At 33.8% G+C, this 16,219-nt stretch overlaps 2 protein-coding genes across 2 annotated transcripts; one reads left to right on the top strand and one right to left on the bottom strand.

Annotated features, from left to right (window-relative positions):
• Positions 1-1,921: 1,921 nt before the first annotated feature.
• LOC127228956 (olfactory receptor 51I2) lies at positions 1,922-2,875 on the bottom strand. The gene has a single exon (XM_051194048.1). It carries the CDS (start codon positions 2,873-2,875, stop codon positions 1,922-1,924), a length of 954 nt encoding a protein of 317 aa, XP_051050005.1.
• Positions 2,876-14,268: 11,393 nt separating this feature from the next.
• LOC127227657 (olfactory receptor 51G2) lies at positions 14,269-15,240 on the top strand. The gene has a single exon (XM_051192011.1). It carries the CDS (start codon positions 14,269-14,271, stop codon positions 15,238-15,240), a length of 972 nt encoding a protein of 323 aa, XP_051047968.1.
• Positions 15,241-16,219: the final 979 nt, after the last annotated feature.

Here is a 16,219-nt window from a genome sequence, read left to right as displayed (position 1 = left end):
CTAATAGGCATTTTCTTCTTTCTGAATTACCTCCCTTATCTACTTCATCTTTATTTTATTGTCATATTTTCATTATTTAGTCTGAGAATAGCTCCCAAATCACAAGGAAAAATAAATACAAGAGGTTGCTTTGTATATTTTCTTTGTCACAATCCAAATGGAAGGAACATGTCTGGCATAAAACATTCTAGCATAAAACATGAATTCCTATTCAAGTCTAAATCTTTGTGATGGTATACCAGAAACACAGTTGATAGAATAATGACTCTAAAGATATTACACACACTCTACAAACAAGTGAGAACTTCCTCAAAGAAAAGTTTTCATTTGTCTTCAAACACAGGATGACTGCTGATATCTTGTTGCTGATCTTTTTTGCTTTTTCTTGTGGAAGTCAGACCCAAAAACCTTTTGGCTAGAAGGATGGATCATGTAGAGAAGGATACATCATGTAGATAAGCATCAGAATTGAACTTGAAGATAGTAAAGTTGCTTGACACAGAATTTCCTTTTATTTGTGATTCATATGCTTCTCAAATGATCTTTCTCAGAAAAAAAAAAAAAAGCTATACACAATGCTTGGCAAGATACCCCCCTCTAGCCAGTAAATGTATAACAGAGCAGAGGCAGGTGGGTACTTTTGGAATTGGGAACAATATCAACTTTCAATATTTAGTTGTGGGAGTCTCTATCTTCTGAGAAACTCTTGGCTCCAGTTCTCACTGTTTTTCTCCCCTTTCATATACCATGTCAAACCAAGCTCAGGCCTCACTAATTATCTTATTACAAGTTTTTTCTAACCTTTGTATTAGAGTAGAAGTTGCCTTCTTTTTTCTGATACACACTAAATGAGTCAGACATTAAAAAATTTATGATCAATGAATTCAGCTATCATTTAGAAACTTAAATTTTTCACTTCAGTTTATTACTTTTATTTTTTTAGATTATAATATAATTAATAATTTTCCCCTCCCCTTTCCTTCCTCCAAATTTTCTCATACAGCCCTCCTTGTTCTTTTTCAAACACATGCCCTCTCTTTTTTTTCACTAATCATTGTTACATGCACATACGCATATATATGTACATATATGTTCCTAAATACTCCGCATTTAGTCTGTAATAGTCCTTGTATGTATGTTTTCAGGGCTGACAAATACACATGGTCAGCCCTAAAACATTTGCTGTGTGTTTATGTATCATCAAAGACAATTGAGTTTTGCTTCCCCTGTGCCTCTAAACTTGACCAGTGAGTGTGATAAGTCTTCATTTGCACACACTTCTAACAGCTAATTCATTTATCTCCTATGGAAAGTTAAAGAAGAGGTACATACATCTCTGTTTTGGAAGTCAAGATGCAATGCCTCCCTTCAACATGCAATTGGAAACAGCACAAGATCTGAGAAAACTATCAATTCTCAATGAATGACATTAACCACTTCTTAGGCTTTTAAAAATATCTTTTTAGAAAGTACATTTACCTAGTTTTAGTGATCAATAGAATTTTGAGAATCTCAATTAATTTAAAATATATACTCGTATTTAAAATACATATTCTTTTTTAATGTCTTAAGTAAAATTGAAATCAAGAATTAGTGATATCTTAGTTTCTCTATGTAACCATGAATTATATACCACACAGAGATGGATCCCTCAACTTCTCAGTCATGGTAGTATTATTTAAGTCAATCTACAAACCAGTAACTTTGAACTCGGATTCCTACTGATTTGTCCTCATTACTGCCAAATAACCATTGCACATCAACAAACACAATCATATTTGTGCTCTTTTTTAGGGCTTTCTACTCATCTTCTCCAACTTATGTGCCTTATTTAGGGAAATGAGTACACTTTAGTGTTAAAATTCATGTTGCTTAAAATACCATTTGGCACATAATAAAGTCTCTCATATATGTAAAAAGCTCATTCCCCAGCAACAACACGTTGCACCCTAAATCGCTTATGTAGGGCAGCTTGGATCTGCCTGGATTTGAGACTATAAACCAGAGGGTTTAGCAATGGGGTCATGAGGAGGTAGGCATTGCTCATGGTGGTATAGAGAAGTGGAGAAGTTTCCTGGGTATAACGATGCAGTACTGCAAGGCTGATGAGAGGCAAGTAAAACACCAACACTGTGCAGAGGTGACAGGCACAGGTTTGCAGGGATTTCCAGTTTCGATCTTGGATCCCTAATTTCATCACAGTACCCAAGATCTTCATGTATGAAACAACAATGAAGATTACATCAACTGCAAATGTGCAAATCACACAGACCAATCCATAGACACTGCTGACTGTGACATCTCCACAGGCCAAGTTCAACATATCTGGGTAGTAACAGTAGGAGTGTGAGAGGATATTGGACCCACAGAAAGGAAATGTCCTGAGAAAAAAAGGCAGAGGAGCCAATAGTGTGGCTCCTCGTATGAGGGCAGCCCCACTGAGGCAGGCAACAGTGTGGTGGGTGAGGATCCTAGTATAGTTTAGTGGAGCACAGATAGCAACTAAGCGGTCAAAAGCCATGGCCACTAGAACACCTGATTCTACAGATGAAAGAGTGTGAATAAAGAACATTTGAGTCAGACAGGCATCCAGACCAACATCGTGGATATTGAACCAGAAGATGGCCAAGACACTAGGCATTGTTGACAATGAAAGGCCTAGATCAGTGAGGGCTAACATAGCCAAAAAATAAAACTGAGGTTCATGAAGGTTTTGCTCTGCTCTAACTAGAAGAAGGAGAAGAACATTGCCCCCAAGTGCTACCAGGTACAGCAGACAGAAGGGGATAGAGATCCACATATGCGCAGCCTCTAGACCAGGAATACCAATGAAGGAAAATGTGGGCCAATTTGAAATATTGCTTGAACCTGACATAGTGAGATGTAGGTGACACTGCGATCCAGGAAACTCACAGATCTACAAAAACAGAAATAAAGTCAGAGAACTTTAAAACTGAGTAATAAGAAAAACTATACTCTTATACATGAAATAGCAAGCTTGAGGCATGGAGATAACAAACTTTGTCATCAAATTTCAAACAGATTACGGGACAACTGTATTTCTCAGCAAGTGCTGATGGAATGTACAGTCTCTATGGAAAATGATTAGACAGCTTCTTTTAAAGTAAAATACAGCTTTAAGATGTTCCAAATATTTACCCAGTGATTGCATTACTTTGAATTTGGTTAGTGGAAGTCAAAAGACTTAGAATTATTCCTTTGCACTATTTATGATAGCTGAAAAATTGAGAAGAAAATAGTGTTACATTCACTGTTAAATGAACAAACAAGAAATCCATGTAATTTAACTTTTAAAAGGAAGAAGTCATAACAGCAGAAGTTACTTACCATGTCATATTAAAAAGAGAAAAACAAAATATTAATGCTGCCTGCTGTACACATGAAGAAATGAAGCATCAAATTCAAGCTGATCAGAGAGCCTGGGGGTGACTGGTTGCAAGGCATGTGGCTGGCTAAGCTGTACACCACCAGTGGTGAACCTTTAGGAATATGTGTGTGCTTTCTTCCATAATCTTGTCTTTTAACTGATTCTTAAAGGAAATGCCCATCATGTTAGTGAAATTACTAGGTTCTCAGTACAGGAAACTTTTTTTTTTTTTTATGTCAAGGACAAACCTTGGGCTTCTGTGCCTTACACTTTCAACTATTAGATGTTTGCAGATTGTCCCTCACCATAGTGAGTAAACTAACAGAGCTCTGTGACCTCAACAACATTTTTGTTTAAACTTATTTTTCAATAGTTCCTCTGTTCAAAGTCCTAAATACTTGCATGTATCCTCAGATATCAAAGATCTCTTTGGTCATATATTGTATAATATATAAGGTTTTAGTTATTTTAATACTTCTAAATTGGTATAGGTTTTGTATTTTCTTTAGAAAAGTGAGTGACCTATTCATCTGTAAGCCTGATTATTTCCTCTGTGGTTATAAGGATAAGAAGCAAGCAAGGAGATGAATGGATTTGAATTATGATTTGCAATGCTTGAGGGGTCTTTAGTTTACCTTTGTGCTGATTTTCCTATTTTTATAATAAAGATACTGTTATTTGACTCAGATAGGCTTGAAATCAGAAGTAGAAGAATAAATTACTTCAATACATATTAATACTGATGAATTTGTTGCACATAGTCTAAATTTATATTCTTTTACCAGTTTGTTAATTTATTCATTTCCTGAAGCCCAGTGCTGTGACTGTCTTTCATACCCACTGAGTAAAATCCTATTTAAATATTATTAATGTTTAAATAACAACAAGTTTATCTCCTCCAAAGAAAATCATCTCATCACCTGAGAGAATTAGCAGCTTGTAGTTCTATAGCAGCACTCAGAAGGTTTAGAATTCTGATTATGTTTTTCTCCCATCTGCACATACTCAAATATTTGTTTTCATAACTCTTTGGTTTCTTTGACACATTTTCTCAAATACATAAAGGATTACTAACAATGCTATTTTTATAAGTATAAATAAATTTTACTTAATTTAAATTAATGAACTTAGTAACTTGATTTAAACACATTCTATTTATTTCTGTTAAGTTTGTAATAATGGTACTAAATTTTAATGTCACTATGTGAATTAATTTTATGAAATAATAGTGAAAACGAATGCAGTACCATTTCTAAAAGTTAATACATTAGCATTCTTTTCTGTCTGTCACAGAATTCAGTTTAACACAGCATTTCTAGGTAAATTTTAGACATTTTAAATAAAATTCTGTATTGTTTCTGAAAATCAATAAAATCTTTGCATATATTATTCTAAGATGTGATTAAAAACTATATATGTATACATATAGATGTACTCAGTAAAATGATACACACAATAACAGTATGAAATGTAAATTACATGAGTCAGATTCTATACAGTGATATATGTGCATACATATGTAACTATATGTATCCATACATATATATATTTGAACATAAAACATATATCATCTTTATTAGTCATTTGTATTTTTAAAGTATTGTACAAAAATGTTTGCATATTTTATCCAGTTCCTGGTCACTAATTTTATTTTAAATAACTAATGGATGAAAGAAAATGGCAATATTAACAATTATTAAAGAAATATTCAGAGACACATAAAGAAATAAGAAAGAAAAGAAGGAAGAAAAAATTTTCAGTTAAAAGTACTAATTAAAACCCTGTGCCTGGTCCATCTCCATAATCCAGAGGTAAAGTTGCAACATATTTACTAGATCATTATAATGGAGTTCCAATAGACACATAGACTATGTAATTGCTATTGATAGTTTGTGTAAATAAACCTAATGGATAAGGATATGTCGCAACTGAATAACATATTACATAGAGAGCTATACAGATTTTCCTCCTTAAAGTTTAACTATAGTATCACACAGGTTCTCACATATCTTTTGCGTGAGAATTCACCTGTTAGAGGCAAATTACCAGCCACATAAAAATGTTTAAACAGAAGCACACCTGCAAGGCTGAAATTGACTATCAAGTCTGGAAAGAGTTTCCCACCAAGATAAATCCTGGGTTTTTGTTTTAAACTGGTAGTTTTAACCTGGCCTGGAATAGTCTGGGTTACAATGTGAATACTTGAACATCTTGGAATTTGTGAAGTAGATAACAGATATCATTAGAAAGCATGAGTGATATATTTATGTCCAAGAAAGGGCTTTCTTTGATTAACTGCTTCATGAGGTAAGGAGGCATCTCTCTAAGCATATGGAGTTCTCTAAAGCACCACATGAAATGGATTGCTGGTTTCTATAATTCTCATGCTTGCTTGAAGAGCATATTCATGAGATGCTGACTTCCAGAAAAGTTATCAAACAAAACAAAACATTCAGCTTTTAAAACACAGTATGCACTCAGAGTATGGACTCTTAAATAAGCTTTTGGCAAATACAATAAAGAGCACATATAAAATGCAATTAATTAATAATTTAAGATAAATCATTTATTCAAACATAAAATTCTAATTTCCAAGCCAAATACTTTTTGAATTCATCAAAATAACCCCTTTTATTTTGTTCATTTTTATCAGGGAAATGAATTGCTGATGGTATTTTTTTTAATTTTAGAAACTGAAATAAGTATGAAGTGATTAATTTATACAGCATTGTTTGAGTAGGCGTTCTCAAGAATTCAGTTGCTGCTACGACTTCTCATAATACTTCACTCACTGTGCAGTAGTCAGTCTCCTCTTGTTCAGATGCATCTGTTGCAGGATTCTCCTCCTTGAGTCAGGAAGCCCCTCACTCAACATGGAGAGGAAGAGTCTTATTTCAAGGGTGTAGGGCTGATTTATAGATGAGCAAAAGGGTCTCCCTGGTGCCTGCAAGCTCTACTGAGATTTTAAAAGTTCAGGGAATTCCTAACTATCATAGACAAAAATGCTTACATTTATTTTTTTGTCCCAGGGGATCTGAGAAAGGAGACTGCCTTTCTTATAGAGCCTGTCTTAGCATCCTGTTGTACTGGAGAGATGGCTACGTATCTTTATTAGAAAGTGAAGGCAATTTGAAGTGAAAATATGTAAAGGAGCAATGCATTCATAAATGTGGTCAAGCATCTAGGAAGTAATGAGCTTTCAAATAGCTGAGAGAGTCGCTTAGGAGAAAGCTTGATAAAAATCTGTGAGTATATGCTTACCAGTGTCAAAATGCATAGCTACTTTTATGTGATTTTGAAGCACACATACTGTTTCTTCTCTCTGAGGGTAACATAGAATAGTGTCTTGAATTTAATATATTTGAATTAAATATACCACTTTATTTATTATTATTATTATTATTATTATTATTATTATTTATTTTTTTTATTTTACATATTGATCTGAGTTCCTTCTCCCTCCCTGCCATCCCCCCTATCACCTTCCCATTCTATCCATCCCCCCTACTCCACAGTGAGGGTGATAACTTCCAGGAGAGGTCAACTCTTGCTGAATCTCTCAATAGCAAAGAGTACAGCTAAATCCCCACTTATCTACAGAAGGATCTGTCAATGGTCAGACATAGATAGAGGATGGTCTTAGGGACTAATAAACCATTATTACTAATTTATTTTTGAGATTATATTAAATTGTTTCCTCCTTGCCTTCCCTTCTTCCAGCCCCTCCCATATACCTTTTTTTTTACTTCATTACATATTCATAGTCTCTTTTTCACTAATTGTTGCTACATGTATATATGTAGCATACACATACAGATACATAAGAAATCATTTCCAGGTAGATTTATATACTTTGGGAGGCAGAGGCAGATGAATCTCAAGGCCAGCCTGGTTTACAGAATGAGTTCCACAATAGCGAGGACCATTTCACTGAGAAACTGTCTCAAAAAACAAAAACAAATAAACAACAAAAAACCTTAAGAAGAATAACGTTAGTGTAATGACTTAAATTTTAAAAGATTTAACAATACATATAATAAACAGAAATGATTTAGTGTTGTGCAAGACCACTGGAGAGTATATGCCAGATGTTTCTGTGTTAATGTCATGTGGGGCTAGTAAAAGAAAAAGCCAAGAAGAGAATAAGTGTAGGTATTTTTTCATATTTACTCAATACTGAAAAGGAAATTATTTTTTAAAAAAAATATGATTCCAGGCTTATTTTTAACATTTTGTGACTTTCCACAAACTGTAAAGTAACAGATAAACTATCTAAGGGTTCCCATAAGGAGAAATTCTAAAATATCAAATAGAAAATAAAATTTGTAAGTCAACCAAATGATTTAAAGTGGGTCAGCTTTACTTGGGAACATTGTTTCATAGCTGGAACTATAGAGTTTTTTCTAGTTGTTTGTTGAACATGCCCTCAGCAAGCCACACAGCCTTTAAGAAAAATGAAAACATTTGTCTTATCTGTAAATGGGGCATTGATCTAGAAACAGTGATTTTTCAACACTGCCAGACTGTAAAATCCAGGAAACAGACATTGTAATAGTTTTGTTGTTTGTTTTTTGTTTTTTCTAGACATTGAGGGCCATGTAACACTAGGCATTTGACCAATGCTCCAAATCTATGGTTAAATGAATGACTGAATATAGGCTCTATAGAATCTCAGTCATTGGAGCTCCTCACAGCCAAGGTTGCTTTTATTTTCTATGTATAAAATACTAGATAATAATTTCATAATATCACATTAGTCTATACAATTATATTGATTAATGTAAACTACAGAGTGATTTATACTAATAGCAGAATGAAAAATATTTTGGAAGTTTCCTTATATAAGTCACAAGGTCGTATTTATCTTCCTTTTTACTCTCAGGAATGAAACTTAAATAGTTTTGGAATGTTTTACAAGAAGTTGATTTATTTCTAAATTATGCTTCCTGTAACTATTTAACTTGGACAATAACTTCATAAACTACAGTTACTCTGCTGCTAAGCAATCTGTCACAAAATGGGTACATACATGAATTGAAACAAAAAATGTTTTATAATATTTGGGAAATTTAATTGCTTGTGTAGCTGAGACATTGGTTCTTTAACAAAATAACTGGCTATCTCAATGTCAGAATCAGTAAATATTTTATTTCTAGAATATGACATACTTGGTAAAGAACTTACTTCCTGACAAGACTGTACTTGGAGAAAGACACAGCTCCCTATAAGACTGATATCAAGTAACTCAAAGCAAAAATCTTTCCTTGTGGATAACCTTTCCCTACCTATGCCCATGGATCACACATGGCATGAGAGATCTCTGAATGTGGTTCAACACAAGACCAAAAATTTCTTTAAAGATGTCATGAAGGTTTTGTGTGTGTGTGTGTGTGTGTGTGTGTGTGTGTGTGTGTGTGTGTGCACTTCTGTAAATAAATTCTATTTGTACTGATGGAATATTAAAAGTTGTTTATCAAATAAATATTTCCTCACTCCCAGAAAGATATTTTTTCCTTATTTTACATATCGATCTCTGGTCCTTCTGCCTTCCTCTTTCCCTCTCTTCCTCCCTACCTCCTTCCCTCCCATTCTCCCTTACCACCCTCCCATCTCATCCCACCCCCCACTCCACAGGGAGGGTGATGCCTTCCAAGAGGGATCAACAAAATTTGTCAAGTCATTTGGAGTAGAGACTAGGCCCTCCCTCCTAGCTTAAGGGAGTGCTCCCAAAGTCCTTTTGTGCACCAGAGGGATTTTGTTGTTTTGTTTTGTTTTGTTTGCAACTATTTTGTGACTAATGTGAGCTTTGTAGATGACATTATCTTGCAATGTCAAAAGGTTAAATAGACATCCTTCATTGACCTTCTAATGATAATACTTATTATGATTTCATGATAGACATCTTCATCTGCATCTGCCTTCTTCCTTATGAAATTTTGCTTATAGATTTACTGATTTTAATCAATGACATAGAGAGATACACATTTCTACAAGTTCAGTGATCACTTAAGGAAAACCTTCTAATTCAACTGAACATGAAAAGATAATTTTTAAAAAGTATTATTAATTAATAATAGCTAATATAAAGTTATAATTTGGGAACCTAATGAAAAGTTATAGTGTGTGCCCATGTTAGATTTACCACACTACTGATGAGTTAATGAGTAGTCTTTTAAGGAGACTTAGGAAAGATGAGTTCTATGAAACAGAACATGGATTACAAAATAATAAAAGATGACAACTAGCTCTAAAAGAAAACACTAACTTAATCATTTTAAAAGCATGCCATTGGTGAATCAAATTAGGATATTTATAGAGTTTAAAATCTGGATGCAGATGCTTAAACTGTTTGTTATAAGCTGAGATCTAAGTACTAAGTACCAAAGAACAAAGGCATCATAGCTCAGACTAGTAGGAGACAATACCCTAAAAGAAAAAAGAATGTAATCGTATTAAGTAAAAGGTTTTCACGATAAGTTAACTAAGGTGTCTAACATCTTTACAGCTAAGTTTTTCTAAAAAAGAATAATAATAAGTAAAAACTAAACACTTCATTTCTCTAGAAGAGCATATTGATTGAATAACTTTATTTTCAAATGCATAATGAAGCAATTGGTGACATTATTTATTTGTGTCTTTATCACTTAGGAAATTCCTCTGAGCAAAAAAGAAATGGATGGCAATAGCTTGGTTCCACAGTAAAGACGGGAATTTATAGATTATCAATGCTATTGTCAGGAACAGTAGGAGCATGTACAACTTGATTAAAATGTTTTGTTGTTTGGTCCAATTGGGAAAAGATCTTGAAATTTTAAGGTTATTACTGAATTATGTAAGGCTTCTCATATGACAGTTATTCACAGTGTCTCACAGGAAAATACAAACACACAATTGTTTAACACATTTATTTCAGTGTTCCGTTGTTGAACTTGAGCACAGTGATGTGAGAAGGACAATATGCCATACTTAGTGTTTGGATATAGTCAACCCATATATTTGAATAAGGCATCTGAGATTGTCTTCATATTTTAGAAATTCTCTTTATCAGAACATCTTATGGAAAAAGAACTACTATGCTCAGATAGAACAAGTTGAAATATGCTGTTGCAATAGTAGGCTAACACTATGATAATGCACTATATATGTTTTTATAACATTTTTAAAAGTTATAATTGCATCTCTTCTCCCTTCCTCTTTCCTTCCTCCAGAATTTATTTAAAAACTAAAACCATTTATACTTTTTAGTCATAGATAAAGATAAATGTTTGTGGCTATAGTTTCATTTGCCCAGTGTTACATGGCACAGTTTATAACATTTTAAAATACTATTGTACATCCAATTAACATGTACAATTTTATATTTTTCTGTGTTACTTGAAAATAATGACAAAATCAATATTATATATTTGGAATTTGTAAAAAGTTGAAAGAATTCCAGTTAAATAGGACAGGAAGGTGAGAATTGCACAGATATATGTCAAATTACAAAGTTTACAGCAGAAGAGAAACTTGGAGAAATCCATTAAATACCATGGGGATGATAGATAGCACCTCCTAGAAATTGATAAGAAACTAGAGTTTTCAATATTCTCACTACAAAACATGTAATATGCATATGTTGACTAGTTATCAAAATACTCTGGTCAAATTACAATGCATACATGTATTAAGCAATTGTTTTATACAACTTACATTTAGTTTTTATTGTTAACTTAAAATAATTTGTTTCTTTATAGAGATAGTTAAAACAAGAAATATTTATGGAAAAGTGGATGAAAATAAGACTTCTTAAGACTGACCAGCCTAATCACTTTAGAGAGTTCCTCTACTTCCAGAAACATGGTCTTTTCATTAATTGTTGAAAATCTTGTATTGTCTTCAGTCTAGATCCACATGAAGTTTTAGGAAATAACTCACACTTTCCTTAGTGACATGTAAAATACTATGCAAGAAAATGATCTACTGGCATTGATATTTGTAAAAAGCATATGGGCTAATGAAGGGCGATAGAGGAAAAATGAGTTAATTGCTTCTGAATCCTGATAAAATTTTCTAGGATCACCAAATAGTGTTTTGTTTGAAACTGCTCTAATTGAATTAAAGGGCAAATTAAAGGAGTGAATGGAAAACTTTTAATTAAATAAACTTTCTATATTTCTTATGTATTGTAGACAATTTGCATTGTACTGTATACATAATTCATTGGTAAACTGACTTCTAACAGAATTCAGTTAATACAACCTTGATATCTCTAATCACGTCATCTAACAAAAACAAAAACAAAAATACCTGGGCCATTCATGCAGTAGTGCCTATTGGGAGTACAAAGGCTATTACTGACATTATCAAAAAGGGGTATAGGGAGATTTTAATTCTCGGGAGAGCTACACACATAATAACTCAGGCATCTAAACTCAGGTCATGAGAATTTATGATCTTCAACACAGAAGGGAAGCTGCCCATCAGAACATTAGTGAGCATGCCAGCTTAACATGTGAGGTGAGAGGAAAACCGAGAATGTTTTGAAAGTGAAATTTAGATTCAAGAGACTACAGATATAAAAAACTATCCAGTCAAGTAGCAGAAATAACCAGGGTCTAGAGAAAAGGTCTTGAGGAAACCATTCCTAAGTTGATTGTGTCAAATATTTGATATGATTGGACAATGATGATAAAACAATAGAATGAGACAGTTATTCCTGAAGTGGACAAGTGGAGGACTGTTCAAGGCATGGTGATGCTGACTGCCGGCCTTGGCTCCTTACTGAAGGTAAGCATCCCTTTTATACTAGAAAATGCAGACTCAGAAAGTTTTCTCAAAATTAAGTCTAAGCAAAAAGAAACATTAGTTACAATTTAGATGCAGAAGACACTTAACTATGAGGGCCACTTACAAGTAGTGAGACTTGGCAAAATATGTTCTTATCAAATTTAGGACGCTCTTTCTAGACTCTCTTCCCTGATAACAGCAGAATTCTCCATTAAAGGAGCAGTGCCCACCCATATTCTGAGGCTAATGTTTGATTTCATCTCTAACCTTAACTTTTCAGGTAGCATGTAAAATATAAATGAATCACTGCAATCATTTCTGAGTTTCATCTAAATTGAAGCAGATGGAGATTTTGGTCTGTGAAGTGTATGAATGTATGTAGAAATCAGTCAGCAAGATCCTGAAATGGTTCGTAACTAATATCAGAAAAAGGAAATTCAGAATTTCTTTAATGATCTTTCTCCACAATAACCTGGACTCAAAAGGGATTTTAAATGAGTCATAGGAAAAACACTGAGGCTAAAATGATAGTGTATGCCATCCCTCATTCAGGGAATGAAGACTTCACAATATAACCTCCACCAAATGTAGCAGCAGGGACAATGATTGCAAGTGAACAGGAGAAGAACCAGATGTTTAGATGTATTGTTCATAGTATCATTGCTTATGGATGTGAATATTAGATATGTGTTAGGTGTTTAACTTCACAAACATGGAAAGTGATGAAAGATGGAAATAGAGAAGATGGGCATTTTGAAAACCTGAAAAGATTTAAGTATGTCCATAGACTTTCTTTCCTATATTACATGCATTGTGGTAATGACAATGGAATCATTTCCTTTATACTTTGTAATTTATTTTCTATTGATTGTTGCCTAACCATTTTAACGAAACTAGTTAATTGCTCCAGATTAAATTTGTGCCACTAGCATAAAATGTACTTCATAATTAAGCACATGGACAAAACACATATGCATCATTGGCATTTATTCTGAACACAGAATAAATGATCTACACTGAACTATATCTATAAAGTAGCCACAGTATAATGTACTTTGACGTATTGACTAAAAACAAACTACTTATTATCTCATTCAATAATCCCTGTGAAAAATATCTGTGTACATTAATAATTACCAAATAAAAAATTTCATCAAGAAATTAATCTACATGTTACATAAATATGTAGAATTTGCAATTATAGATACATTTGATATACATAGAAATATTTGTGTTTTATTTTCTATGGTAAGTGATTTTAGCAACCATGTATATATTAAGGAATGATATGCCACTTGTCACAGTACTTCTTAAAGTTATTAATGGAGAGATGACAATAAGAAAATCTAAATCCATTATAATCTATTTTGTAAATGAATTATAAAACACAAATAAAAAAGAACTGTTGTAAAAGAATACATCCTGAAGGAGAGCAAGCTCATGATGAAAAAAAAAAAAAAGGATCACTATATTAAACACGAATAAAAATATCTAAATTACTGTAAGTCCTTTTAGCTTTTGCACTTATATCAGCAAAACACTTATAAAAGAAAAAAATAACAGCAACTGTCAGATTTGATGGATGGGTTCACAGCTTAGCTGGTGAAATTTTGTCTGTTATTTACACACACAAAAAAACTGATTTCAATCCCAATACCATAAAACAGTTTTTTGAACAACCAATCAGCTGATGTATCGTTTATTAATTATAACCAAGAATGTATAAATCTCACGTAATAGTGTACTGTCATAATTAGGGTACATATTCTTATTTTATTGAGTGAGAATTTAGTTATAGATAAATTCTGAGTTTTTCATTTTAAAAGTTCATTGTATCAGTGTTATGACTTAACTAAAATATTTTTATTTTTTTCCTTCAGTAATATATCACACCTGGAGAAGTTGTTCAATAGAAGAATTACTCTATTAGGTTCAACTTACACAATACGAAATGTCATGAACTCTTATTACACAAAACAAAAAGGGAAATTCACGACTTTATGTGAATGAGTTCAAGGAAATGTATATTCAAAGGACAAACATTATAGAGACAGGGTTCAGTATCTGTTTCTGAGAAAAGACATCTTATAGGAGTATGCAGCCCTGGGAACATGTTTCCTGTCAACAGTACCAACTCTGTCTTCTCCACCTTCCTGGTTACAGGCATCCCAGGGCTGGAGGATCTGTACATCTGGATATTCATACCATTCTGTGCCATGTTCCTCATTACTATTGTGGGCAACATGACCATCATAATTGTAATCTGGCAGGAGCAGACACTCCATGTTCCTATGTATCTTTTCTTGGCCATGTTAGCTGTCTCTGATCTGGGTCTCTCTCTCTTTACATTCCTCACTATGTTTAGGATCTTCTTGCTTGCTGCTAGAGAGATGACCACCTCTGCTTGCTTCACCCAAATGTTCTTTATTCACACTTTCCAAGACCTTGAATCAGCTATCATTCTGGCAATGGCTTTTGACCGCTATGTGGCCATTTCCTGCCCACTTCACTATCACTCCATTCTTACAAACACTGTGATTGCCAGAATAGGATTGGCTATTGTTGTACGAACCTTCACTGTGCAGCTGCCTCTCCCCATCCTCTTGAGGAGGCTGAACTTTTGTTACTCCAATGTACTTTCTCATTCCTACTGTTTGCATCCTGACATCATAAAGCTCTCCTGCTCCAACACTAGGGTCAACAGTATCTTTGGGCTATTTGTGGTGCTCTCAACCATGGGGCTTGACTTCCTTCTCATCCTCCTCTCATATGTAATGATTTTGAAAACAGTACTGAGCATGGCTTCCCACAGTGGTCGCCTCAAGGCTCTCAACACCTGCATCTCTCACCTGTGTGCTGTGGTACTCTTTTTCACACCCATGATCTGTCTATCCATGCTGCACCGTTTTGGCCCAAGGCTTCCCTCGTATGTCTATGTGACCCTGGCCAACATGCATTTCCTAATTCCTCCTGTGATGAACCCCATTGTCTATGTGATAAAAACCAAGCAGATCCGAGACAAAATTAAGAAACTCTGCACTATAAAAACAAAAGAAAAAGCTCATGCCATATCTATATCATAAATTATGGAAACTTAGGCAAAATTGAACATGCTTGTCTTTACTAGCTCCTATGCATATAGGCTATGGCTGTTAGCTTTGGATTTTTGTGGGACACCTAACAGTGGGTGTAGGTGTATATTTGGCCTTTTTGTCTGCTCTTGGAACTCTTTTCCTCTTATTGCATTGCCTTGTCCAGCCTCCATATGAAGCTTGTTTTATTTGTATCTTGTTTTGCCCTGCTATATTGTCATATCTTGGAGACCTGCTGTTTTCTGAAGAGGAAACAGAATAGGAGTGTATCTGGGAGAGAATGGAGGTGAAGGGGAGCTTAGGGGATAGGGAGGAGGACATGGCGGCAACCTTTCATTTTAAATTATTGCTTTTTACTGAACTTTATATGGATATGAAAACCAAGTAATATATTCATATTTTTCAGATTCCACAGAACTTGAATTTTTCCTATCATACCCTATTCTTTTAAATACATTTGTTTAAATATATCATCCAGCTGTTGAAAGACATATAAATTCCTTTAAACAGATCTTTATGAAATAATATGAATTTAATCTTCTCATATCTTTTACAATAGTTTTTAAAATTTATTTAATTACATATATGCATATATGTATATTCTCTAGTGTGTACATGCTCATGTAGATCAGAAGGGAATGCCAGATCTAGGGTTTCTTGGAGCTGGAGTTGCCCATGGCCATTAGCCACTTGTTATAGGTACTAGGATCTGAACTTGTCTCTTCTTCAAGAGCAATACATATCTTTAACTCCTGAGCCACATCTCCAGCCCATGTTTTAGTAAGTTACATCCATGAATGGGTTATTGATTTTTTTATTGTCTTCTAGAGAATAAACCCTTTATTAATCATCATATCATTTTGTTCAACACTTAAATACAACTTCTACTTATCTCATAGATATTTAGAATACTTAAATATAGTAAAAGCCTTGTCTTCATTGATTTGTCTTATTTCTTTACACCAAGTAA

Source organism: Phodopus roborovskii, unplaced genomic scaffold, assembly GCF_943737965.1.
Source record: "Phodopus roborovskii unplaced genomic scaffold, PHOROB, whole genome shotgun sequence".
Lineage (NCBI taxonomy): Eukaryota > Metazoa > Chordata > Mammalia > Rodentia > Cricetidae > Phodopus > Phodopus roborovskii.
This window is presented reverse-complemented; position numbering and strand designations above follow the sequence as displayed.

What these genes read in the sequence shown, in the direction of transcription:
- LOC127228956 (XM_051194048.1), bottom strand. Translation starts at nt 2,875, where the DNA reads ATGTCAGGTTCAAGCAATATTTCAAATTGGCCCACATTTTCCTTCATT.
- LOC127227657 (XM_051192011.1), top strand. Translation starts at nt 14,269, where the DNA reads ATGTTTCCTGTCAACAGTACCAACTCTGTCTTCTCCACCTTCCTGGTT.